At 47.0% G+C, this 27,471-nt stretch overlaps 1 protein-coding gene across 2 annotated transcripts; it reads right to left on the reverse strand.

Annotated features, from left to right (window-relative positions):
• Nucleotides 1-13: 13 nt before the first annotated feature.
• Nucleotides 14-26,432, reverse strand: LOC121560421 (myosin phosphatase Rho-interacting protein). Of its 2 annotated transcripts, none has more exons than XM_041873407.1 (23): nucleotides 26,188-26,432; nucleotides 19,850-19,927; nucleotides 19,644-19,709; nucleotides 19,045-19,196; nucleotides 18,654-18,738; nucleotides 18,320-18,491; nucleotides 17,270-17,486; nucleotides 16,144-16,249; nucleotides 9,926-10,030; nucleotides 9,633-9,689; nucleotides 9,346-9,414; nucleotides 9,121-9,210; nucleotides 8,898-9,007; nucleotides 8,222-8,732; nucleotides 7,996-8,100; nucleotides 3,629-6,262; nucleotides 3,303-3,450; nucleotides 3,021-3,138; nucleotides 2,593-2,752; nucleotides 2,256-2,357; nucleotides 1,874-1,960; nucleotides 1,516-1,675; nucleotides 14-562 (listed from the first exon to the last, which is right to left on the reverse strand). In XM_041873407.1, exons 1-23 carry the CDS (start codon nucleotides 26,311-26,313, stop codon nucleotides 546-548), a joined length of 5,475 nt encoding a protein of 1,824 aa, XP_041729341.1. In that variant the 5' UTR covers nucleotides 26,314-26,432; the 3' UTR covers nucleotides 14-545. The 2 variants fall into 2 exon arrangements, with proteins under 2 accessions (XP_041729341.1, XP_041729340.1); XM_041873406.1 differs by having other exon boundaries at nucleotides 8,222-8,735.
• Nucleotides 26,433-27,471: the final 1,039 nt, after the last annotated feature.

Consider the following 27,471-nt stretch of genomic DNA (forward strand, 5'->3'; position numbering starts at 1 on the left):
GTCACACATTTATTAAAAATAAATACATTTAATTTATAATTAGATCACTTGACATGGAATAAAGAACAGCAAAATGGGTACTAGCAGGACCAAGATAAACGCCTCCAAAGAAAACCACCCATACACAAACAAATAATACTTTTACATTATAGACTCAGACAGTACATAAATAATTGTTCTTGTATTTCACAGGGAAGAAAGGCAAACTTAATCTGAGTTGTCTTTAGAAATATCCTCATTCAGTAACTGGATTGGACATAGCAGTGTAATAATTCTATACATTTTACAAACGTCATGAAATAAATGTTAATCGGCATTACAAACGTAGACAGGCTAAATAGTAGAGTGCGTTTAGATACAATGATGTAAAAATACAGAATCCTCAAATAATGCGCTTTAAAAATTCTGTAGTATAGAAACGGTAGATAGGACATAAAATGTTTGACAATATAACTTTGGATCTCTAAGTGCTAAATGGTGTAAACATGGATAGACTGATGAACAATCCATGTTGTGCGTTGTGTCTCTTCTTTGTTCAGCACCAGTTACCTTCCTTGATACTCTACAGAGAAAGAAACAGATATCAGAAATCATTACTATTAAGTCATAATGGTAAAGCTTTGTGTTTCAAAAGTGATTACTGTCAGGCCACATAAAGAATCACCAACAGCTTTTCTAACATACTGGCATGGCATAGTATTTTGTTCGCTGACATTCCTACATTTAGCAAACATGCAGAAAATATAAGAAAATTACACTATTCACTGAACTTGCATAATTCTATCATTCAAAAATACAGAAGATTATTCACAAGGTGCAGCCATGCCTATAATGTTGGCTACATTACCAGGACAGTCCATTCTATTTTTCAGTCTAACAGAACTAGGGAGTATATGATGGATGAAAGAAGGACGAAAACCATTAGTTGCCTCCAGTATAAGGATTAAAACCAACTAGTTAGTATTGAGAGGTCAAACCGCATGTATGAGGAAGAATAACTGACAACAACACCACTAAGAGACACTGTAAAAGCCCATGAAAGGGCAAAACAGATGTTTCAGATATTTCTTATACATTTTTACCCAAAGGAGATCTCTATAGGGTTATGCTGCACAACTGTACAAGATGACTTCTAATAAGAGCCTCTTTCTTTAACTTATGTAAGAAATCGACAGAATGTCAAGGGTTATTAAAAATCTAAAGGACTAACTGACATGCTACAGCAAACCGCACAGATGACAGTCAGAGAATTCAGATACATCCAATATTATTAAGATACATAACAGAATGAGGTTCATCACAAATTGTCAGTATTACGCAATGAATAACATCTATACAATACAGACTGGTGATGCTGCCAAAACCAGAGGTGGGTGGGGAAACTTCCAGCAAGACTTGACTGTCATGCAGGTATTGGCCTCAGAGTGGCAGCACTCAACAACCTTGTCATTTTCACATCAGAGGTTCATCTCTGAATCCCTGAAGGCCGGGCCACCAGTATAATGTCATGTATACCATTATTATCTGTGTACACTGCAGGTGAGAGCTCTCCCAGTGCTTTGTGGGCCAGCCTCAGGTTCTCCCTGAGCTGTCCCAGGTCTCTCTCTGCCGTGGCCCTCATGATGCTCAGCTCTGTGTAGATGTCCTTGTACGTCTCTGTCGCATACCTCTTATCCTGCGGGGAACAGGGATTAGGTTATAACCAGGCACTATTACCAGGGTAAATAGAGTATGACCCATGCTAATAAATGTACAGTAATACATGGTAATAGCATGACAATAGTATGTTGTCCATCTTATGTCTACTCTTCATACATTTATACAGACAGAGGCTATTGTTATTCTGTCAGTGTGTATTGTGTTGTGCTCTCACCCTGTGGGCTGTCTGGAGTTCGTCCTTGAGCGAGGTGATCTTCTGCTTGAGGCACTGCACCTCTGACTCCTTCACACGCAGGGTGATCTAACAGTCACAGAATCACAGTTGATGCCCCAGACACAGGTACAATACCAGAGGACCAAGGTGCCATAGATCAGCACAGAATGTACAGCACATGAGTATGTCATATGCTTTAGAGGTTGTAAGTTGGTCATGTTGCTAAGGGTGACATCTAGTGGCGTTACCAGTCAACGGTACATACAATTTACATCAAACTTTACTTGACTGGACTAGATAAAGATTATAGCCAACAATTTTTTTTATACTTAAGCAACATCAGAAATAGGTATTGTACAGTGAAGTACTATTGAAGACTTACCTCCAGCTCATACACATCTCTCTCCTGACTAAGAGGGAAGGCGTCCTGCTTAGCCAGAGAGCACAGTCTGGTGATCTCTGCAGCTAGATGGCCACTCAGCTCCTAGAAAGACAACCACAGTCATCATGACTAACACTGCTACTTTGTATTTGATGACAAAGACAAAATTGGACCCTCAAGGTTTTGTTGCAGAGTATTGTAACAGACTGATATGAAGTTTATAACAGTATGCGTTATGCATTCCAGTATGTGTGTTAAGACAGAGGACCCGGCAGCCGATTTAGTTGGCTTGGAGCAGAAACAGTTGTGATGGGTACATGGTCACAATGTGACTGACCTGGTTGCGAGTCCTGAGGTCCTGGTTCTCCTGCTGACACTGACACAGAGCCTGTCTCTCTGCCTCCAGGGCCTGACCTAAATGGGAGCTCTCCAGACACTTTAGAGAGTACTGCTGGGACAACACATCCAGCTCCCTGTGACAGGAGGCCAGCTCCTCACTACACACACACAGGTGCACACACAAAAAAACACGATCCTGTGAACTGAAAACCACGGCCAAGACTAGACACAAGGTGCACTGTGTGTTCAGATACAGACAGACAGATACAGAGCCAAGGACATGTAGTATGCATGTGCCACACTGCCCAGCAGCCATAAGATTATCAGTCCAAAACTCAGTGTTTATCAGCCAATCCAGTGTACTATCTGGCCATGTGCTTTCCTTGATGATTTGCAACCACATAGCTCAACAGGTAGTACATTTACCTGTGTTGCCTGCATATTTCTCCAAGATTCACGTCTCCTGCATTGTTGTTTTCATGGCATGCCCTCTGTAATTCTCTCTTGAGTTCGGCACGGTGAGCGTTCTTCATTGCTTCAATTGCTAATGCCATAATAAAAGGGGATATGTTCAGTCCATTAGTGTGGCATGGGAATGTGAGCTTATCAATATTCTGAGAAACTCTGCCTTAACACATACTGTAAATAACCTAAAAACGTTTAACCTTTAAACACACAACACACACACACACACACTGCCCCCCTCACCTGTGATAGTGGCAGCCGTCTCCTCCTCCAGCAGTCTGTCTGTGTCTATCTGCAGGCGCTGCAGGTCCTGCTGGTGTCTGTGTTGCAGCTCCCCCAGGATCCTCTGCTGGGACTCCTCCATGGTGACAAAGCCATGCTCATATGTTGCCTGGAGGGACAAACACAGACGCAGTGGACTGTTATGTGATTCATCCACAGATCCATTGTCATAATGGTCACTCTACTCCCTGGGGTTGGTTCATTACATCTTAATTCTAGTGAATTCAGGAACTACCAAAAATCCCATTGATGATTATTGACAATTGTTATTATGGGCGTTGTCCTACCTTTAGCTTTTCTATGTCCTCCTTATGTTTCAGCTGGAGAGATGCCATTCTCCCATCATGCTCTGCTTTAATGTCGGCCATGACAGACAGCTGCTCCTCCAGATCCTTCACACGACCTCTCAGTGATGATAACACAATCTCCAGCTCCTCTTCCCCCAGAGTGTTTGCTTCTTCATGGGGTTCAGCAGTGCTCCTCTCCTCTACATCCTTATCAGTATCAACTTCCTGGATTCCTTTCTCTACCTCATCTAGCTTACTCTCCACCTTTATCATTGGACTCTCCATGCTGTTGGTCAGGTAGTCACCCTCCACCACTTCCGCACACCTTCTAACCCTGCACACTTCCTCTACTGCAGTCACTCCCTGGTTTGGGCTTTCCACCTCCATTTTACCTGCAGCATTTATTGCAGGCGTCTCTGTCTTCTGCTCACTTGCAGTGTCTAGTAGCTTTGTGTCTGTTTGCTGTGAGTCTATGTGTTCTCCCTGCCTCAGGGTGGTCATCCCTAATCCCACTGAGGAACTCCACTGTCTCTCCAGGTCTGACAGTCTGGCCCCAAGCTGCTGGTTTTCACTCAGCAGCCCAGCACATCTGCTACACATCAAAGGAGAAGCAATGAGCAGTCCCTGTTGAGTCTCTTGAAGTTGGCTCTTGTGTAGAGTGTTAAGCCTACTGAGACGATAGGATGAGAAGGCTTCCATGGCGGTGCAGTGTATGGAAGCTAACCGGGGCTCATTTACATTGTGGAAATGACAAAGTCTTTGTGCCAGGGACTGGAGCTCATCATTGGCTGAGGCTCCGACTGAGGAGGCGATTTGGTTGAGCAGGAAAATTCTCTCCTGTGTGATCTCTGTGAAATGTCGGCTTATGAAGTCATCAGTGTCATTATGCTGGTTGTACACATTCGATATCCTCTCATCATCCTCTTTCATTTCTGAACCTGTTTCACCTGCTATGTTTCCAATTATGTCCAGGTCTCTCAAAGACCTGCATATATTCATCCTGTCCAGGCCTCCAGTGTCTGTGTTTAAATCTTTCTTATTATGAGAGAAAAGACTATGAGCTAGGAGGAGCATTTGCTTTTCCACTACCATCTGTTCTAAAATCTGACTTAGAATCATATCTGTGAGTTTATCCTCATTGGACTGAGATGGGTTGACCTTCAAACTGTTCAACAGCCTTCCCCAAAACTCCTCCTCTAAGTGAAACTGCCTGACTACTGTCTGGTTCACCTCCAAACACTTTCTATCTAATGGCACCTTTACCACATTCATATCTGACCTGTCAATCACCTGCGCTACTCTCCCTAAGGTTCTGGACATCAACATTATCCCTTCCACCACTTGCTGAACCCTTTCTTCACCTGAAACCAATATTACCTCCTCCTGCCATTTGCCTTCACTGCTACACCTCAATCCACTTTCTTTCTCCACCGTCCTTACCTTCTCTACTTCCTCATTAAACCTTACGATGTCAGCCTCTGCCTCCATGGCTCTCTGGGTGTACAACCTCTCAGCCTCTCTGAGTTCAGTGTTGTGGGTCTGCAGCTCCCTGCAAGTCTGTTCTGTGTGCTGGAGCTGTCTCTCTAGCTCTAATTGCTTGGCCTCCATGGCCTGCAGACACTGTTGAAGGTGTTCCCGCTCCTTCTCTCCAAGGTGGTGTGTGTTGATATTCTCCTCCCCAGCTTCCTCCTCTTCATCCTCCTCTTCCTCCTCCTCTTCTGCTGGGAAGCCCAGGCCTTTGAAAGTGACCTTCCTGAGCTGCAGCTGTACCTCTGTCTCCTTCAGATGCTGGTCCATTGAGGCTAGTAGGGACTGGGCCTCCTGGAGTTGCTGATCTCTCCTGCGCAGCTCCTTTTCCAGGCCCTCCACTTTGGCCTGGCTGTGCTGCTCCGCCTCAGGGAGGAACTGGGGCCCACTGTACTGAGTGATAAGCTCTGCTTTCAGTCTCTCTATCTCTCTGTCTGCCTCTGTCAGCTGGTTGAGCATCTCCTGGTTGCGCTGGTTGAGGGCCTCGTTCTGGCTGCTGAGCAGCTCTACCTCCTGGGATAGTCTCCTCATCACGATGGCCTGGTCTGGGTCTACGTACTCCTCTGTGGGCCTGGGTGTCTCAGAGCATAGCAGGTTGTCTATTGTCATGCTGTTTGCGCTTTCCTGAGTTTCCTCCATGCTCAGTGAATCTGGGCTCCATGCACAACTCTTTGTGTGCGATTCTGGAATCGATGTCTGTTGATGGCTTCCGTTTTCAAACTGTCTCTGAGAGCTGGTTTCACTGCCCGAGTTAGGCCCTCTGTTCTCACTTCCATTCTGAGGCACAGAGTCAGATGAGAGTTCTGTGTCTGAGGTTGGTGACATGACAGGTGTGTTTACTGATATAGAGCAGTCAGGGAACAGATTCTCCAGCTCCTGGAGGTATCCCTCGGTACCATGCAGCCAGATGCTGGGTGGTGGTGATGGGTGAGTTCCAGGGGAGCTGTGTTTCTCCAGAGGGCCTGATGACAGGGACAGGCCAAGCTGCTCCTGTATGTTCTGTCTCTTCAGCTCCTGTTGCTGGAGGAGCTCTCTGGTCTCCCTGTACATGTCAGTCAGGCTTTTCAAAGAGGGAAGATCAGCTTCTGGGCACAACAGGGCCTCAAGCTTACAGGAAGAGACAAGACAATAATTTATAATTAGGTAGTTATCATTGTTGAAAAGTGGAAGTATTTTAGATGGAAATATAGAGCATATCTATACTATGTACAGTGAGGGAAAAAAGTATTTGATCCCCTGCTAATTTTGTACGTTTGCCCACTGACAAAGAAATGATCAGTCTATAATTTTAATGGTAGGTTTATTTGAACAGTGAGAGACAGAATAACAACAAAATAATCCAGAAAAACGCATGTCAAAAATGTAATAAATTGATTTGCATTTTAATGAGGGAAATAAGTATTTGACCCCCTCTCAATCAGAAAGATTTCTGGCTCCCAGGTGTCTTTTATACAGGTAACGAGCTGAGATTAGGAGCACACTCTTAAAGGGAGTGCTCTTAATCTCAGTTTGTTACCTGTATAAAAGACACCTGGGAGCCGAGGCAATCAATCAATCAGATTCCAAACTCTCCACCATGGCCAAGACCAAAGAGCTCTCCAAGGATGTCAGGGACAAGATTGTAGACCTACACAAGGCTGGAATGGGCTACAAGACAATCGCCAAGCAGCTTGGTGAGAAGGTGACAACAGTTGGTGCGATTATTCGCAAATGGAAGAAATACAAAAGAACTGTCAATCTCCCTCGGCCTGGGGCTCCATGCAAGATCTCACCTCGTGGAGTTGCAATGATCATGAGAACGGTGAGGAATCAGCCCAGAACTACACGGGAGGATCTTGTCAATGATCTCAAGGCAGCTGGGACCATAGTCACCAAGAAAACAATTGGTAACACACTACGCCGTGAAGGACTGAAATCCTGCAGCGCCCTCAAGGTCCCCCTGCTCAAGAAAGCACATATACAGGCCCGTCTGAAGTTTGCCAATGAACATCTGAATGATTCAGAGGGGAACTGGGTGAAAGTGTTGTGGTCAGATGAGACCAAAATTGAGCTCTTTGGCATCAACTCAACTCGCCGTGTTTGGAGGAGGAGGAATGCTGCCTATGACCCCAAGAACACCATCCCCACCGTCAAACATGGAGGTGGAAACTTTATGCTTTGGGGGTGTTTTTCTGCTAAGGGGACAGGACAACTTCACCGCATCAAAGGGACGATGGACGGGGCCATGTACCGTCAAATCTTGGGTGAGAACCTCCTTCCCTCAGCCAGGGCATTGAAAATGGGTCGTGGATGGGTATTCTAGCATGACAATGACCCAAAACATATGGCCAAGGCAACAAAGGAGTGGCTCAAGAAGAAGCACATTAAGGTCCTGGAGTGGCCTAGCCAGTCTTCAGACCTTAATCCCATAGAAAATCTGTGGAGGGAGCTGAAGGTTCGAGTTGCCAAACGTCAGCCTCAAAACCTTAATGACTTGGAGAAGATCTGCAAAGAGGAGTGGGACAAAATCCCTTCTGAGATGTGTGCAAACCTGGTGGCCAACTACAAGAAACGTCTGACCTCTGTGATTGCCAAAAAGGGTTTTGCCACCAAGTACTAAGTCATGTTTTGCAGAGGGGTCAAATACTTATTTCCCTCATTAAAATGCAAATCAATTTATAAAAATTTTGACGTGTTTTTCTGGATTTTTTTGTTGTTATTCTGTCTCTCACTGTTCAAATAAACCTACCATTAAAATGATAGACTGATCATGTATTTGTCAGTGGGCAAACGTACAAAATCAGCAGGGGATCAAATACTTTTTTCCCTCAGTGTATAGGCTAATATATATTTTGCCTTACCGGCAGGGAGGCATGATGCTGACGTCCTAATGCAGTGCTCAAATGAGCCTCCAGCTCAAGCCTGCAATGGTCCGACTCTGCCAACTGGCCCTTCAACTCCTCAACCTTTAATCACAAGACACAGAGATACAGTACGTCCACCGTTAAGCCAACCAGCAGCAGAGAAAGCATCTCATAACATTAACATTGTTCCTGTTAGGAATAATGTTGAGATACACAGACTCACCCTCCTGTTGTAGGTCTCCAGTAGAATCCCCATATCCTCTTTATCCTTGCCCTTGGACTCAGTGTACAATGGAACAGTCTTCTCCTGTCTATAGGCAGTCCTCTCCACCTGCTGCCAGCATTGTTCAATCTCCCTCTGCACCCTCTGGTGAGTCCTGGGTGAACTGGGACTGATGTCTCTCATAGGGAAGCCTAGCATGCTGTCATACCTCCTCCTCCTCTCCTCTCGCCTCCTCTTCCTCTCCAGGTCCCCTACCTCCATCTGAAGAGGCTCCTTTGTCTCCTCCTGCTGCACCTCCTGCTCAGAGGCTAGCAGGACCATAGGCCTGAACTCAGCCCAGTCAAAGGTCTTGGAGCGCCCTTCGCGTCTCCTCTCACGGATGCGGCTCTGTTTGGGCCCCTGGACTCTCTCTGTAGGGACCTCAGAGGAGGGGGAGGAGTCCTGGGTCACATCTGGCTTAGGGAGGGCCAGGGACTCTGATGGGCTGCAGGGGATACTATGGACTGGCAAGCTGCTTTACAATCACAACAGAATAATACAAATACTTACTGACCGAGGAAACGAGGCATTCTGCCTAAACAAAGGTACAGACCATCCCATCACTACTATAGAATGGTGGTAGGCTCCTAATGTATTACTATGTAGTAGTGAGGGTGGTATGACAGATGGCATTTACCTGGCTACATCAGGAGCGTTAGATGGATGGACATTCTTCATGAGGGCCTGGATCCAGTTTCTCCGTATCCCTGCAGTCATGGCTGACAGAGTAAAGACACACTTCTGGGTCTGAGGGAAGACATTAGGAATATTACTTTGATTGAGTATAGGAGACTTATGTATAGAATGGATCAACATTCATCTGTTGATTAAGATTTTTGTAGATATAGATTTAGTCTTACATGGATCTGAAAGCCGTAGTTCCTCTGGACCTGGTACTCTGAGACATTATGACACTTGGTCAAGTCAATCTCCCCGTCCAGATCTGAGTTCTAACAAGAGAAGATGACAAACATCAATTCAAGACTTGGGAAGAGAAAATACCAACAACATGTTTCTCTGTCATCACAAAATCACATCTCTGTGTGCACTGCATTGAGTAAAAATGAAAATGAACATGAACTTGCCTCCTCTGCAAGGGAATCCTTGTAGTACCTCAGACTGTCAGCTGACAGCACAAACCAGTATTTCCTCCACTAGAGGGGAGCAGAAATACATTATAAGGGATAGTAGATACAGAAACCTACATAATACATTTGAACAGTCAGGCTTCACCTTCATAGCAAGGACCCACAGCACCTTCAAAATCACTAAATGTACATGCACACATTCAGCATCCATGTGCCTTTGGGGTAGAAATGTGGGAAGGTGTTCAGTGAAGTAAAACACATTCTTGATCTGTCCATTCCTATACCTGATCCCCTTTATCCAGTTTCACCATCCACCCTTTCTTGAAGTTCAGCAAATCAGGCTGTAAGGAAGATAAGATAGTAAGTTAGTCAGGAGGCCAATGAGGCACGGTCATACAGTTGTTTTCAGACACTTCAACATAAAAGTAAACTGCTGTCAATCCACTTGGGGCTTTCATTTATACTTGTTTGAATTATGAGAGCATCCTTGTTTGAACTGTGACAGTTTTCTGACATGTTTTACAACTTGACCCCATGCCTTCAGTGCACAGGAATTCCAAAAGTAACAACCACTCACAGTCATGACAGACTCCGAGGTCCTGCGGTCCAGTGACTTAGCTCTTCTCTGAGGAGGAGGGATGGTGAGTTGACCTGGGCTTAGATCTCCACACGACTGCAGTTTCTGGGTGTAACAACAGGACACTATCAATTACTGAAGTAACAATGTAGAAGGTGTAAAATGGGTTAGCAAATGTGATCATATCCTGTATTACTGTAAGCTTGCTGCAAATAAAAAATGAGATTCTTTTTTTTCCCCTTTACTCTATCATGACTGAGACAGCTTGGACGTGTGCATTGTATCAAGCAGAGAACCTACGAGTCATGGCAGGTCTCTGGCAGGCAGTGTTGTGAGATGTAAGGCTGTGTCACAGCAGGAGAGAGGAACTGCTCTTTATACAGGGGCTATTAAACCTTATTCACATTAAGAATGAGTTCCACTCTGGTGACTGGGCTTGGCTGGGGAGTGTATGAAAATACTTTGGAGGCTGTATTATCCCTGATGGCCCCTGGCATCCAGTCTCACAAGCCCAGGGATGTTAAAAGTCCCAAATCTGTCTTGACAAGATTCCCACATCCCTGTCTGTTACCTACCAAAGCTACCTCATATTGGGTTTCATCCTGGCTAACTAAATAGCTCTAACAACACATCAGAGTGTCACGATCGTCTAACAGAGATGAGGACCAAGGCGCAGCGTTGCAGGCAAACATACTCTTTATTAGAGACACGATCAAAAAACAACAAAACGATAACGTGACAGTTCACGGTCTAACACAACAGACTAGAAACAAGATCCCACAAACTCTGTGGGGAAACAGGCTGCTAAAGTATGGTTCTCAATCAGAGACAACAAGCAACAGCTGAATCACGTTGCCTCTGATTGAGAACCACACTGGCCAACATAGACAAACAATACTAGAATGTGAAACCTAGAACAAAACACATATACTTTACACACCCTGGCTCAACATATTAGAGTCCCCAGAGCCAGGGCGTGACAGTACCCCCCTAAAGGCGCCGGACTCCGACCGCGCCCACCAAATACCACAGGGGAGGGACCGGGTGGGCACTCCGCTAGGCGGCGGATCCGGCCCGGGCCTGATCCCCGCTCCTCTCCAACCCCCAAAGTACCCCTGGTCCGGTCTGGCCCCGCTGGCCGGAGCTGGACTGCACACTGGTGGAGCGGATTGCTCTAGCTCCGGCGTGAAGCATCTGACCGTGCCGGACCAGCCACCAGTGGAACAGGCACGGGCCGGCCGGACTGACGCACGCACACCACTGGCTTGGTGTGGGGAGCAGGAGCGGGCCGAGCCGGCCTGACGAAACGCACCACTGACTTGGTGCGGGGAGCAGGAGCGGGCCGGACCGGGCTGACGGGCGCACCACTGACTTGGTGCGGGGAGCAGGAACGGGCCGAGTCGAGCTGACGAAACGCACCACTGACTTGGTGCGGGAGCAGGAGCGGGCCGGACCGGGCTGACGAAACGCACCACTGACTTGGTGCGGGAGCAGGAACGGGCCGAGCCGGGTTGACGTAAACGCACCACTGACTTGGTGCGGGGAGCAGGAGCGGGCCGGACCGGGCTGGACGGGCGCACCACAGGCTTGGTGCGGGGAGCAGGAACAGGCCGGGCCGAGCTGGCGACGCGCACCGTAGACTTGGTGCGAGTGGCAGGAACAGGCCGGACCGCACTGGGAACACACACCACTGGCCCTACGTGGGGTTCAGGAACAGGCCGGACCGGACTGGCAACACACCCCAGTACCTCTCGCCGTGCCTCTACACCTTCCATCCCCTCTTCGACCAGTGGCCCCGTAACCTGGCGGCCTCCTCTGCCAACCCGCTGGGCCGCTCTCTCGCGGCCTCCTGCTGCCCCGACGTCGTGAGCCCCCCCCTAAAAAATTTCTGGGAGTCTCTCTTCCCCGTGGGCCAGGCCTCTATAGTTCTCGCCCAACTCTCGCTCTTCTGCTTCCAATTCCCGCCATTCAGCTCCTCATTCGGCTTGACCCAGTCGAAGCTCTTCCTCCACTGTTCCCAAGTCCACCCTCTCTGCTCCTCACTAGGCTGCTTGGTCCAGTTCTGGTGGGATCTTCTGTCACGATCGTCTAACAGAGATGAGGACCAAGACGCAGCGTTGCAGGCAAACATACTCTTTATTAGAGACACGATCAAAAAACAACAAAACGATAACGTGACAGTTCACGGTCTAACACAACAGACTAGAAACAAGATCCCACAAACTCTGTGGGGAAACAGGCTGCTAAAGTATGGTTCTCAATCAGAGACAACAAGCAACAGCTGAATCACGTTGCCTCTGATTGAGAACCACACTGGCCAACATAGACAAACAATACTAGAATGTGAAACCTAGAACAAAACACATATACTTTACACACCCTGGCTCAACATATTAGAGTCCCCAGAGCCAGGGCGTGACACAGAGAGTCCCTTTTAAGTCTAGATTAGCCACCGCTAAATGAAACTAGAGTCAGCGGCACCATATGAAACAAGATTTTCTTCTCATTTACTTGAGCCTTCAAAAGCCTCATTCTTTTCACTCTTACGTAATAAAAAAAAAATGACTTCAGTAAATACAGAACATTCTTTGTCTGTGCCCAGCTATTTTCATAGAAAACTATCCAAGTACACATAACAGTAACATCAGGGAGAGAACACTCTGCTCCCGGCAGCAGTGTGAACTAGCCTCCTGGCGACAAACACTGACCATTCTGGACTGTTGCTGTCTTCCGATGAAGTCCCTTTTCCCTAGGATAGGATGGGAAAAGGGAAGTAGGCCTATCTGGGGAATCTGAGCCTGGGGGACAGAGTGAACTCTGAACAGGCATTTGACCTCTAATTCCAATACCCCCCAAAAAAACACTGGAACTGAAGGAACATAAATTATCACATGGGATAAGATGTTCTGCCGGGCAGGAATTTAAGAGGAAAATCCTACAGAGGGAGACTGTATATTTAATCAGAGATTAAACATTCAACCTTTGACCCCATGGGATGGCCATGCTGTGTATGGTGTGTCTAACTAAATCATATTACTGGGTTCAACAGTTCATACAGTATCTCATAATATAAACAGAAAGATATACAGTACACCAGCAGTAGTCTGTGAAACATCAACTACAAGCGGCCGGTTGCACCTTAATTGGAGAGGACAGGCTCATAGTAATGGCTGGAACGGAATTAATGGAATGGTATCAAACACGTGTTCGATACCATTCCATTTACTCCATTCCAGACATTATTATGAGCCGTCCTCCCCTCAGCAGCCTCCTGTGACATCAACAGTATGTTTTCTACATCTAGTACAACGTGCATACTGTGTACCAGTATGGACTGTACATGTGTTCTATACTGCACTGTTAATCCTAAATGCTGGTCATGTATTTGTTGTTGTCAGGAGTAGACAGACTGGTACTTATGCTTTGGTCACCACCTTAATCACCAGGAGCCAGTCTGAGAACATGGTGACTGTCATTTCACAAACAGATGTGCACTTGGCTCAGGAGATACTGTACAGTGGTAGTGCCCAGCTTCAAACACATGACCAACAGCAGCTCCCTACAGATACAACAGCTCCCTACAGATACAACAGCTCCCTACAGATACAACAGCAGCTCCCTACAGATACAACAGCAGCTCCCTACAGATACAACAGCTCCCTACAGATACAACAGCTCCCTACAGATACAACAGCAGCTCCCTACAGATACAGCAGCTCCCTACAGATACAGCAGCTCCCTACAGATACAACAGCTCCCTACAGATACAACAGCAGCTCCCTACAGATACAACAGCTCCCTACAGATACAACAGCTCCCTACAGATACAACAGCAGCTCCCTACAGATACAACAGCAGCTCCCTACAGATACAGCAGCTCCCTACAGATACAGCAGCTCCCTACAGATACAACAGCTCCCTACAGATACAACAGCAGCTCCCTACAGATACAACAGCTCCCTACAGCTACAACAGCTCTCTACAGATACAACAGCTCTCTACAGATACAACAGCTCCCTACAGATACAACAGCTCCCTACAGATACAACAGCTCCCTACAGATACAACAGCTCCCTACAGATACAGCAGCTCCCTACAGATACAACAGCAGCTCCCTACAGATACAACAGCTCCCTACAGATACAACAGCTCCCTACAGATACAACAGCAGCTTCCTACAGATACAACAGGTCCCTACAGATACAACAGCTCCCTACAGATACAACAGGTCCCTACAGATACAACAGCTCCCTACAGATACAACAGCAGCTCCCTACAGATACAACAGCAGCTCCCTACAGATACAACAGCTCCCTACAGATACAACAGCTCCCTACAGATACAACAGCTCCCTACAGATACAACAGCAGCTCCCTACAGATACAACAGCTCCCTACAGATACAACAGCTCCCTACAGATACAACAGCAGCTCCCTACAGATACAGCAGCTCCCTACAGATACAGCAGCTCCCTACAGATACAACAGCTCCCTACAGATACAACAGCAGCTCCCTACAGATACAACAGCTCCCTACAGCTACAACAGCTCCCTACAGATACAACAGCTCTCTACAGATACAACAGCTCTCTACAGATACAACAGCTCCCTACAGATACAACAGCTCCCTACAGATACAACAGCTCCCTACAGATACAACAGCTCCCTACAGATACAACAGCTCCCTACAGATACAGCAGCTCCCTACAGATACAACAGCAGCTCCCTACAGATACAACAGCTCCCTACAGATACAACAGCTCCCTACAGATACAACAGCTCCCTACAGATACAACAGCAGCTTCCTACAGATACAACAGGTCCCTACAGATACAACAGCTCCCTACAGATACAACAGGTCCCTACAGATACAACAGCTCCCTACAGATACAACAGCAGCTCCCTACAGATACAACAGCAGCTCCCTACAGATACAACAGCTCCCTACAGATACAACAGCTCCCTACAGATACAACAGCTCCCTACAGATACAACAGCAGCTCCCTACAGATACAACAGCTCCCTACAGATACAACAGCTCCCTACAGATACAACAGCTCCCTACAGATACAACAACTCACAGTTAAAATATCTGTCCTTTGCCTTCCTTTGATTCTGATGTCAATTAAAGCAGCAGTATATAGATAGGATATGAAAGCCTTGGGTGGCATTGTACTGTAAGATACCATAACTGTTATGAGTTAGCAGAGGTTTGTCTGGGACATTGTACTGTAAGATACCATAACTGTTATGAGTTAGCAGAGGTTTGTCTGGGACATTGTACTGTAAGATACCATAACTGTTATGAGTTAGCAGAGGTTTGTCTGGGACATTGTACTGTAAGATACCATAACTGTTATGAGTTAGCAGAGGTTTGTCTGGGTCTCACAGGCAGATCCCTAATTACATAGTATCCATGTTTAGGGTAAATGGAAAATGTGTCTAAGAGGAATGCCATTCTGAGATTACAACACACAACATGAAGTGCAGATGGAGCCCCGTCAGAGCATTAAAACCAGTTTAGTTAGAGAACAAAACACAGTAGTGAATTATTCACCTTCTTCTCTCTGTCTTACTCACACGCACACATGCCTCAACACGGCTGATGGGAGGACTGACTTAGTCATGCCAAACTCTCATCACCTGCATTTCGGTACGGAACTAAACACACATACATTGACACACGTGGCACACACACACACACCTGACAGTGTTGACACACACATATACATTGACACATGTGGCACACACACACACCTGACAGTGTGGAATGTAAGAGTACCGCTTCATCCCTGTCCATGAGCCTTACACACTATGCAATCAGGCCAGGGCCGAAACGTGTGAGGTGACGTCTTTGCCTCTCCAACACCTGGTCTTATGAGTCATGTCCAAACAAGCCCAATGGAGAACTAGCGGGACCAGATGTGCGGTGTACATGTGTACGTTACCTTAACAATGATGGACTCCATCAATGATGTGTAATCTATATCTGTATTCATTGGACACTGTCCTAAAGGGGTCTGCCAAAAGGGCAATGCTTGCCTTGGGCCCTCCTGGTGGGTAACAGGTGTTGTTATTCTTAAATGCTATGGTTACTCTTTGGATTATGAGGTGTGGTTTGAGTGATGGTGTTATAGTGGAGGAATGTGACAAGCCTTACAGGGAGTGACTGGGAGGACTGATTGCAGTGTAAAAAGACTGGGATGGTGTGACTAATACCTCTCTCTGGTTGCTGCGAGCTTCACTCCTGCCCTTCCTGGATCCAGCCTGACCCAGGTCCTCTCCCACAGCACTCTTCCCAGCCTTCCCTGGCTCATTGTAACAGCTGAAAAGCAGGAAAATCAGGTCTGTCATTCAACAAACAGCCATGGCGTCCTCCATGGCCCATCACAGGTGGGCTGTGACATCACTTTAAGCAGGAACAATGTCAGGATGACAGCTGAATTATGTCACCACCGCTTGCTCTGTACTCCCAAACTGGGCCTAGCCTGACGACATCCATGTCACCTACATCCATCTAGTGCTATTGTTGAGTCGGAAGTGTGCACTTCACCTCCAGTGTCATGTTTTGTTTAGAAAGAGAGCAGATACTACATAGATGGAATTCCCTAAAAGGAATCTGATATTGAAAGTTTGTATATATAACCACAAAAGCGAATCTTTAATAAACTGAGGGTGTAGCATCTCTCCTGTTATAACAGGGATGGTAAATTCCTGTTGAGGCATGTGTGTATCTGTATGAGTTGGCACAAACATAATACTGTGCCCTCAGTCAGTATAATGTCTTGCTTTGACATTTCTCCTACTTTCTGTTGACTGGCAGTTTGTGAGGAACTCAGAAATAGAATTCCTGAAAAATATCTAATTACACAATCCTTTAGGAATTTCAAGGCCTTATTCGGGGCAAGGATTCTGTCTGTCCCTAGAAGGCAATGAATGAAACACACAGACCAAGGAGGTATTCCCGTCACATAGCCCAAATACTATATATGCTGTTAGTTAGGGCACAAACTGGGAGTGCTTCTATAAGCTATATTTAAAAGCGTTACCTCCCTAATGGAAGGATATGGGTCTTTGATGTGCTGTTGGGCTGTGTGTAATGTGTGTACCATTTTATACAGCGAGAAACAGTGAGGCATCTGCTGTCCTTTAGTGCTAATTGCTAGCACATTTGGTCCTAGCCCCTGCCAAACCAGTTTTATGCCTGTTAGCATTCGCATGACGACACACAACAAATACAAAACCAAATAAATAACATTTTAACTAATGTCCAAGAACGTTGCGTTCATTATAGATCTCCCAATATCAGACACAACTGATTAAATTTCTGCTCCATGATTCTCACCTTCTCTCTGCCCTGTTGTTCTTGTTGGCAGGTGGGAGGCCTCTGTATGGCGTAGGCTCTGTGGGCTGGCTGTCGCTGCTGGTGTCAGTCCCCTCGCTAGCCACAGAGTCCAGGGAACTCACAGAGCTACTGATACAGGAGCCGTTGTAGAGTCGCAGACTACTGTCAAAGGTCAGGGAGTCACTGGAGGCTGAAGGGAGGTAGAGGGAATCATGACCTGAGGAGAGTTATTAAATAAAGAGGGTTGTTTTCAGACACTTTTCTCAGTGACTGCACAGGTTAGGTCTATGTTTTGCGTGATACTGCAGGTCATTGCTTGTGGACCGAAACACAAATAGCAGGACAGTGGCAAGATTTTTATGAGAATCCTGTTCTGAAAAATCTAACTTTTAAGACTTGTTATATGAGGAATCTGGTCAGATAGTCACTATAATGTCTCCCATCTAAGGAAGTGTCACCTTTGACCATAGTAGACATTTGAGGGACACCACTACATAGTGTCACTCTAAAGTTGCACCTAGCGGACCACAGCTCATTAAAGAGATGCCTATAGTTTGTTTTCCGTTTCATCTGCTCCCAAGCCATGGAAAAGCAGCTCTAATATCTGTAACCTACATCAGCCTAATGAAGTCCCCTACAGGCAGTCTACACTACAGGAGTTGGTCCTGCTCTCTGTTATAACCTAGGTCCAGACACACCAATAAGTCTGCCTCCACATAGTTAGTGTGCACTTACCGTTCATCACATGACCGCTATTAAGAGAAATGTCTGCTCTGCTCGCATAATTCATCTTAGTTGTGTCTGTGAAATATTTTAGAGAATATTGTTTACCATGAGCCTTGTATCCTTTTCTAGTCTTTAAATAACTACTACACTGGTAATTAATCTGTCCACTAATAAAGGCCAACATTCTCATCCTGTATGCATGACCACCTGCAGTAAGTTAAGAAAGTGTTAGAGGGCAGGAAATGGCTGTGAATGTCTGACAGACATGAAAGCCTGTCTGAGTGTGTGTGTGTATGTGTGTTGGCTGGTGTCTTTCCTCCACACCTGCAGGGGTCTCGTCCAGGCCCGGGGGATCAGTATCTGTCACAGTCCAGACAGGGGCCGCATCCGGACCCCCACCAGGCCGCTCTCCCTGCCACAGGCTGGAGCGAGGGTCACCACTTTCCATGACTGAGAAACTGGGCTCAGTGGCAGCCATCTTTGCTGGGCTGGGCTCCTGATGGAACACAATAACATCCTCATTATCATAATGTGTAAAGGCATAACACATCGTTGACATATAGTTGACATATTTTTCTGCAGTATTTTCAAACATGTATTTAGGCCACCGGTGACCAGGTATCTTGGTCACAATGTTATGAAAAGAAGAAGTTGTCACCTGGGAAGTAGTGGGTTCTACTTTACGTTTCTTCTTCTGATTCTGCTTATAGGTCTGTGGGTAAACAACTAGTTGTTCACTCCAGCTGGTAAAAGCAAAACAACACGGACAGGACAGGGATTCAAAGTATTGTCCATCAAATACTAGAATTTACAGAGAAGTTAAGTCAGGAGTGATACCGTATCACACTGTAATATCAGAGAAGTTAAGTTAGGAGTGATACCGTATCACACTGTAATATCAGAGAAGTTAAGTCAGGAGTGATACCGTATCACACTGTAATATCAGAGAAGTTAAGTCAGGAGTGATACCGTATCATACTGTAATATCAGAGAAGTTAAGTCAGTAGTGATATCATATCACACTGTAATATCAAATAAGTATTACTGACCCATTGATGATCTCCTTGTTCTCCCCTCGGATAAACAACTCCTGTTCAGGTGTGATGACGCACAAAGCGTTCTTCTGGCCTGTCTTAGGCTCTGCGTCAATCACCTCTGTACACAGATTCATGTTCACTGTGCCTTGTGGCAGAGTGCTTGTCTAAAGGAATGATACACAATGTCAATCATTTTGTCTGACTGGAAATTCTGGCACAGATTATGATGCTAATCATGGTATCTTTAGTACACCATCTTTAAATATAACAAAAAATATATAATTATCTTTTGGAGGGTTAAAGGTCATCATGAACAAGACGTTACCCGTTACAACTGAGTTTTAATATAGGCTATATAGAGTGACATGAAAGAGAGCAGAGGAGGAGGTTTCAGAAGATCAGTGGGAGAGGGGGATGTGGCATTAGAGGAGAGATTAAGCCCAAGTCATCTGCTCTGGTGCTACACACAACATCTGGCCAAAAGATGCATTGAATCCACTCATAAAACATTAAAACATACATCAGGACAATTTACTGTAGTTCACCTCTATTTATGTTGGCTGGTCTAGTTTGCTTAGCTTTTTGGTGTGTTCAAATACAGAATATCTTACCAACTTGTCCAGTGCAAAGCTCAAGCTGCCATGTTCATACAGGATGAAGAATCGACGCTGCCATTTCTGCCATTTAGAGATAGAGTTGTTATGGATAATGTTAAAATATTGAATAACTTGTAGGTTTATCAGAATATAGTCTAGTACGATTGATATGTTTGTGTACAACATAGTCCAAGAATAGATAGTTATTTTCATTCTCTTACCCTTGACCTCTGAATTGGATTGTCAAAGTCTGTCCCCTCAGGAGCCAAGCAGAGCCAGCCTCCATAGATGGGTTTGGCCTGTCAAGAATGGGAACACAAGGAGAAATGAGTTGGGTCCTCTGAGATGCAAAATGCTCAGGATCTGATCTCAAATAAGCCTACTTGATCTTAACCTGTGAAGGTTCTATCCCATGAAATAGTTTTTCTATGCCATCCTATGGAGCTTGGCTTTTTCTGGCAGGGAGCATCAATTCCCTTTCATTCACGTTTTGAATGACAAAGGAATAACAATCCTATCTTTTTAGGGAATGTTCTTTGTAGGTTTAGCCAGTGCCAGTTCGTGCTTCAGTGTTCTTATAGTGCTATTGTAACGATCCCGGCAGTCTGAGTCGGGTCCTGTCTGTGGACTAGTTTTTCTGTTCGTGATCTCCAGTTTCCCGAGGGTTCTGGAACGCTCCGGGGAGCTCTCTTGATTTCCGCACCTGCATCCCATCAGCAATCTGCACACCTGGTCCTGATCATCACCCTTCTTAGGCTCTGGCCTAACATCCATTCCCTGCCGGATCGTTAGCCATGAACCTCACTCGTCCGGAGCCTTCATCCAACCTCTGCCTGGTAGTCGGCGGCTGCCGAGCCATGACGGGATCAACCACTGCACCCCCAACAACTAATCAACGCCGCCCGCTCTGTTCCCTGGATTATTCAGCATCACTCTTGAATTTGTAAATAAACACTCACCTTCGTTTCAACTTACCTTGTCCTGGTCTGCTTCTGGGTTCTGGCTTTGTAACTCGTGACAGAACGATCCGGCCAGTAATGAACCCAGCGGACCTGGACTCTGTTCGCCATGCCATTACCCATCAGGAGAAGATGTTGGGCCATCATAGCACGGAGCTACAGGAGATCGCGTTGGCAGTTCGGAACCTTTCTACCGGTCTGACGGAGGTCCAGAATCAGCGCAAGTTTCCGGTGGAGGATCCACTACCGGTTTCACCCATCTCGCCTGCCGCGTCTGAAGCGGTGTCCTTCCGTGAGCCCAAGGTTCCGACGCCGGATAAATATGAGGGGGAGCTGGGAAGATGCCGTTCTTTCCTTATGCAGTGTGGGTTAGTGTTCGATCTACAGCCCTACTCTTATGCCACAGACAAGGCTAGGATAGCCTTTGTGATTGAGTTGCTGCGTGGTCGAGCGCTGAGTGGGCTTCAGCCGTTTGGGAACGACAAGACCCCTGCATGGCTTCATACCAGGGGTTCACGGCCGAGATGAGGAAGCTCTTCGACCATTCCGTCCGAGGGAGGGACGCAGCTAGGCGCCTGTTTTCGCTCCACCAAGGAACTCGCAGCGTGGCCGACTTTGTGATCGAGTTCAAGACGTTGGCTGTGGAGAGTTGGTGGAATGAGGAGTCTCTGCAAGCGGCCTTTTACCAGGGTCTGTCGGAGCAGCTCAAGGATGAGCTGATCTCCTATCCGGAGCCTAGTGACCTGGACAGCTTGGTAGCCTTGTCTATTCGGGGTGGATAATCGAGTCCGAGAGCGAAGGAGGGAGAAGCAATGGGGTCCGTCCAGTCGATCAGCTTCTCAGTTCCCAGTCGGGTCGGGTGGTGGACCAGAACACGTCGATCATTCTCCACCACAAAGGATTAGTGGAGAGGTCCTCTCTCCCGATTCTGAACCCATGCAAGTGGGGCGGCACGGGTTAACCAAGGAGGAGCGTCAACATAGACGTAAGACCAACTGCTGCCTCTACTGTGGTAGCTCGGGACATTACATCTCCACTTGTTCCCGGCGGTCGTCAAACTGCCCGGCTCGCTAAGGTTGGGAGGACTTTTAGCGAGCCAGTTTCAACCTCTCAGTACCTCTGTCAGACCCCGTTTCCCGGCTACCCTTGTGAACAGGAATCAGAGCTTAGCGATTAACGCTTTTATCGATTCAGGTGCCGATGGAAGCTTTCTTGATGCCGAGTTGGTGGAACAGCTGGGGCTTTCCAAGGAGCAATTGCCGAAGCCATTGAAGCGACCACTCTGAACGGCAGTAGTCTGGCACGTATCACGATGAGGACTGAACCGGTTAAGATGCTGTTGTCGGGAATCATTCGGAGATGATTTCGTTCTTCATTCTGCCGTCTTCCCATGTTCCTCTGGTCCTTGGATACCCCTGGCTGAAGGAACACAATCCCACGTTCGATTGGGTGACGGGCAAGGTAACGCAGTTGGAGCCTTGATTGTCATGCTAACTGTCTCAAGACTGCCTGTCCCCATTCGGTTCCCAGTCAGGTGATTGAGGCTAAACCCCCAGATTTGTCCCTGGTTCCCGAGACATATCACGATTTGGGGAAGTGTTCAGTAAGCAGAAGGCTCTGTCACTCCCTCCCCACCGACCATATGATTGTGCCATCAACCTGTTTCCTGGAGCTGTCTACCCCAAGGGAAGGTTATACAGTATCTCCCGCCCTGAACGTGAGGCTTTGGAGACCTACATCAAGGAGTCCCTAGCTGCTGGTCTCGTTCGTCCTCGTCATCACCCCCTGGGGGCAGGATTCTTCTTTGTGGGTAAGAAGGATGGCTCTCTTCGACCGTGTATTGATTATCGGGGGTTGAATGACATCACGGTCAAGAACAAGTATCCCCTGCCCTTGATGAGTTCTGCCTTCGACTCCTTACAGGGTGCTACGGTGTTCACCAAGCTAGACCTACGCAATGCGTATCCATGGTCCGGATCAGAGAGGGAGACGAGTGGTTGACGGGTTTCAATACACCGATGGGTCACTCGAGTATCAGGTGATGCCGTTTGGACTGACCAATGCTCCAGCGGTATTCCAGAGTATGGTGAACGACGTCCTGAGAGATATGATCGGTCTCTTTGTGTTTGTTTACCTGGATGACATTCTGATCTTTCGAAGGAACCTTCCGACCACGTCCAGCATGTCCGGCAGGTTCTGCAGCGATTGTTGGAGAATCGCCTGTTCGTGAAGGCCGAGAAGTGCGAGTTTCACGCCCACACGACATCCTTTCTCGGGTACATCATCTCCAGGGGAGAGATTAGGATGGACCAGGAGAAGGTTAGAGCGGTTCTGGAATGGGCCCAGCCCGGTACGAGATTGCAGCTCCAGAGATTTTTGGGGTTTGCGAATTTCTACCGCAGATTCATCCGGGGATTACAGCCGTGTGGCCGCTCCGTTAACTGCCTTGACTTCCAGTATCAGGAGCTTCAAGTGGAATCCGGAGGCCGGATCGAGCGTTTCTGGATTTGAAGAGGCGATTCACCAACGCACCGATTCTCTCTCTCAACCGACACGGCCCGTCAGTTCGTCGTTGAAGTGGACGCGTCTGATGTGGGAGTTGGCGCTCATCCTGTCGCAGCGATGCTCCACGGACAGTAAACTCCATCCCTGCGCCTACTACTCTCGTCGCCTTTCGCCTGCGGAGAGGAATTACGATGTGGGTAACCGGGAGCTTCTCGCGGTGAAACTTGCCTTGGAGGAGTGGCGCCACTGGTTGGAGGGGGGCGGAGCAACCGTTTATTGTCTGGACTGACCACAAGAATCTTGCTTACGTGCAATCGGCTAGACGTCTCAACTCCCGCCAGGCCAGGTGGTCGTTGTTTTTCGGACGATTCAATTTTTTCCCTGACGTTCCGACCTGGATCTAAGAACGGCAAGGCGGACGCCTTGTCTCGGATGTTCTCCAAGACGGAGGAGAGTGGGTCCAAGACCGAGACAATTCTCCCCGGAACTGCGTCGTGGGAGCTGTTAGGTGGAAGATTGAGGAGGAGGTGATGGCGGCTCTTCGGACGCAGCCCGGTCCCGGTAACGGTCCACCCGGTCGGTTGTTTGTGCCTGAGTCGGTTCGTCCTGGCGGTCCTCAAATGGTCCCCACGCCAGCAAGATGGCTTGTCACCCTGGCGTGGCTCGGACGATGGCGTTTTCTTCGCAGACGTTTTGGTGGCTTGCCATGGCCGAGGATACTCGGGTTATGTTGCTGCCTGTCCAGTGTGTGCGAGAATAAGGGTACCAATCGCCCAGCTCTGGACTACTTCACCCCTTCCTATTCCCCGCGCACCATGGTCGCATCTGGCCCTGGACTTTGTCACTGGGTTGCCCGCTTCTGAGGGGAACACGGTCGTTCTGACTATCGTGGACAGATTCAGCAAGTTCGCCCCACTTTGTGCCAATTGCCCAGCTTCCCTCTGCCTCGGAGACGTCCGAGATCCTGGTTAGGAGGTTTTCAGGGTCCACGGGTTGCCCAGTGATATCGCTTTCCGACCGTGGCCTCAGTTTACCTCTGCTGTCTGGAAGTCCTTCTGTTTGGCCATTGGAGCTACAGTCAGTCTCACATCTGGTTTTCACCCCCAATCTAATGGTCAGGCGGAGAGAGCCAACCAGAAGATGGAATCCACGCTACGCTGCCTGGCCTCTTCCAACCCCCACCTCCTGGGTCTCTCAGTTGCCTTGGGTTGAGTATGCCCACAATACTCTCCCTACATCTGCCACTGGGATGTCTCCCTTCCAGTGCCTGTATGGCTACCAACCTCCCTTGTTCCCTTCTCAGGAGAAGGAGCTCTCAGTGCCTTCTGTTCAGGCCCATATTCGTTGTTGCCACCGGACCTGGCATCGGGCCAGAAAGGCACTCCTTAGAGTTTCGGACCGGTATCAGCTCCAGGCGAATCGTCGCGGATCCCCGCTCCCACCTATACCATCGGAGATAGGGTCTGGTTGGCCACACGGATCTTCGCTTTACGGACTGAGTCTAGGAAGTTGTTACCGAGTTCATTGGTCCGTTTGTGGTGGAGAAGGTGATCAATCCGGTGGCAGTTCGACTCAAACTCCCGAGGACGCTCAGAGTCCATCCCACCTTTCATGTCTCCTGCCTCAAGCCTGTTTTCCTCAGTCCTCTGTTGCCTCCTCCGCCTCCTCCTCCTCCTCCTCGGATGATCGGAGGTGGTCCTGCCTACACGGTGCGACGCATTATGGATTCCAGACGGCGGGGCCGGGGTTTCCAGTATCTCGTGGACTGGGAGGGGTATGGTCCGGAAGAGAGGAGTTGGATTCCCGCAGGCGACAGATCCTAGATGCTGACCTCATCCGTGACTTCTACCGCCTCCATCCTGGCGCTCCGGGGAGTCCGCCCGGTGGCGTTCGTCGGAGGGGGGGTACTGTAACGATCCCGGCAGTCTGAGTCGGGTCCTGTCTGTGGACTAGTTTTTCTGTTCGTGATCTCCAGTTTCCCGAGGGTTCTGGAACGCTCCGGGGAGCTCTCTTGATTTCCGCACCTGCATCCCATCAGCAATCTGCACACCTGGTCCTGATCATCACCCTTCTTAGGCTCTGGCCTAACATCCATTCCCTGCCGGATCGTTAGCCATGAACCTCACTGTCCCGGAGCCTTCATCCAACCTCTGCCTGGTAGTCGGCGGCTGCCGAGCCATGACGGGATCAACCACTGCACCCCCAACAACTAATCAACGCCGCCCGCTCTGTTCCCTGGATTATTCAGCATCACTCTTGAATTTGTAAATAAACACTCACCTTCGTTTCAACTTACCTTGTCCTGGTCTGCTTCTGGGTTCTGGCTTTGTAACTCGTGACAGCTATGCTGCATTTACAAAATGTGTCAACATATTAAGTATGTCCATGCAATAGGTCAGAAATAAGAGGCAGGGGTAATCTTGTTGACATGGAAAAGAGAAGATAAACTGCTCTATTTGAGATGTCCCCAAAGACTGGAATGTTCTGACTCTCTGCCAGTTACTCAACTTACTCAACTCTTAGTCAGAGAGTGTTGTTCCTTGTGTTATGAGTGCTTCTCAACATGAGATAGCTTCTCAACATGAGACAATTCTTTCCTCAAAAACAAATTCCAACAGACTTGAATACTTTATACTTAACCTTCACACCTGAATCAGATGCTTTAAAACAGGAGCTTACTTAGCTGAGGCCCATTGAACAATGGCTCTAAATTTACAAGGCACACAGAGATGAGCACAAAAGGACCAGATAGCAATGGTGTATATGTTTTCTGAAAGAATAATAACCTGTTGTAACATATGGCATGCTGAGTGCTGACAGTTGAGGTCTCTTTACAAAAGTGTGTGAGGCATGTGGTGACAAATATTTGACTCATGCATTGGGGCCATTCAGTCAAATTGGTTCATTTTCTACAACATGTAAGATATTGTGTCTGTTCATTCAATTTCACTAATGAACGTGATACCTGACACAATATGAAGGAATGTCTCTGTCTGATATAACATTGAGTGCATGCCTATCTGTCATCAACATTCAGAAGACTAATAGCCAAAGTATTAAAACTATAAAAACATAAAATGTGTTTGTTCACTTACCTGGTCCTTACAATGATCAGTCGGAAGATGCAGCTCCTGAGACTTGAAGCAGTTCTGACATTTACTTTTATAAAAAATGTTGGCTTGGAATTTATTACACGGATTCGCACTATTTTGTCCAGACATTTTGTCGTATATAGGCTACTACTATGTAAATCCGAAATGCTCGCCAATACTCTCTTCTTTGCGGGGCAGTTTATCCGTTTCGAACATCTGTCAAATCCTATGCGCTTTGAGCTCTTCCCGACCGGTCGAAATCTGGGACGTCCAGGCAGCTGAGGAGTTGGCTATATAAATCCAACCTGGACTCAGGGGTAGACGTAATATAGCAAACGAAAATATGTTATATGCATATTAGTATGATATGTTACATTTGGTATTGTAAGTATTCATTTATGGATGTTCATCATCCATTTGGCATGATATGTTATGAATTACAATTTGTATGATCTGTTACAATTCGTATGATATCTTACGATTTGCAATTCATACAATATGTTACGAATTCCAATTTGTTGTGGCTAACGTTAGCTAGGTGGCTAATGCTAACGTTAGCTAGGTGGCTAATGTTAGCTAGGCTAGGGGTTAGTGTTAGAGGTTATGGTTAAGGTTAGGGTTAAGGTCAGAGATGGGCATTAGGTCTGTTACATGTATTTGAAATATGTACACTACCGTTCAAACGTTTGGGGTCACTTAGAAATGTCCTTGTTTTCAAAAGAAATGCTATTTTTTTGTCCATTAAAATAACATTAAATTGATCAGAAATACAGTGTAGACATTGTTAATGTTGTAAATGGCTATTGTAGCTGGAAACGGCTGATATTTAATGGAATATCTACATAGGCGTACAGAGGCCAATTATCAGCAACCATCAGTCTTGTGTCCAATGGCATGTTGTGTTTGCTAATCCAAGTTGATCATTTTAAAAGGCTAATTGATCATTAGAAAACCCTTTTGCAATTATGTTAGCACAGCTGAAAACTGTTGTGCTGATTAAAGAGGCAATAAAACTGGGCTTCTTGAGACTAGTTGAGTATCTGGAGCATCAGCAATTATGGGTTCGTTTACAGGCTCAAAATGGCCAGAAACAAATAACTTTCTTCTGAAACGCGTCAGTCTATTCTTGTTCTGAGAAATAAAGGCTATTCCATGCGAGAAATTGCCAAGAAACTGAAGATCTCGTACAACACTGTGTACAACTCCCTTCACAGAACAGCGCAATCTGTCTCTAACCAGAATAGAAAGAGGAGTGGGAGGCCCCGGTGCACAACTGAGCAAGAGAAC

The sequence above is a fragment of the Coregonus clupeaformis genome, unplaced genomic scaffold (genome assembly GCF_020615455.1).
Source record: "Coregonus clupeaformis isolate EN_2021a unplaced genomic scaffold, ASM2061545v1 scaf0461, whole genome shotgun sequence".
Lineage (NCBI taxonomy): Eukaryota > Metazoa > Chordata > Actinopteri > Salmoniformes > Salmonidae > Coregonus > Coregonus clupeaformis.

Coding starts and splice junctions, on each gene's coding strand:
- LOC121560421 (XM_041873406.1), bottom strand. CDS start 26,313: ATGTCTGGACAAAATAGTGCGAATCCGTGTAATAAATTCCAAGCCAAC. Junction 9,211..9,345: donor AGGATTCCCTTGCAGAGGAG/GCAAGTTCATGT, acceptor TTCTCTTGTTAG/AACTCAGATCTGGACGGGGA. Junction 2,753..3,020: donor GAAATATGCAGGCAACACAG/GTAAATGTACTA, acceptor GTGTGTGTGTAG/TGAGGAGCTGGCCTCCTGTC.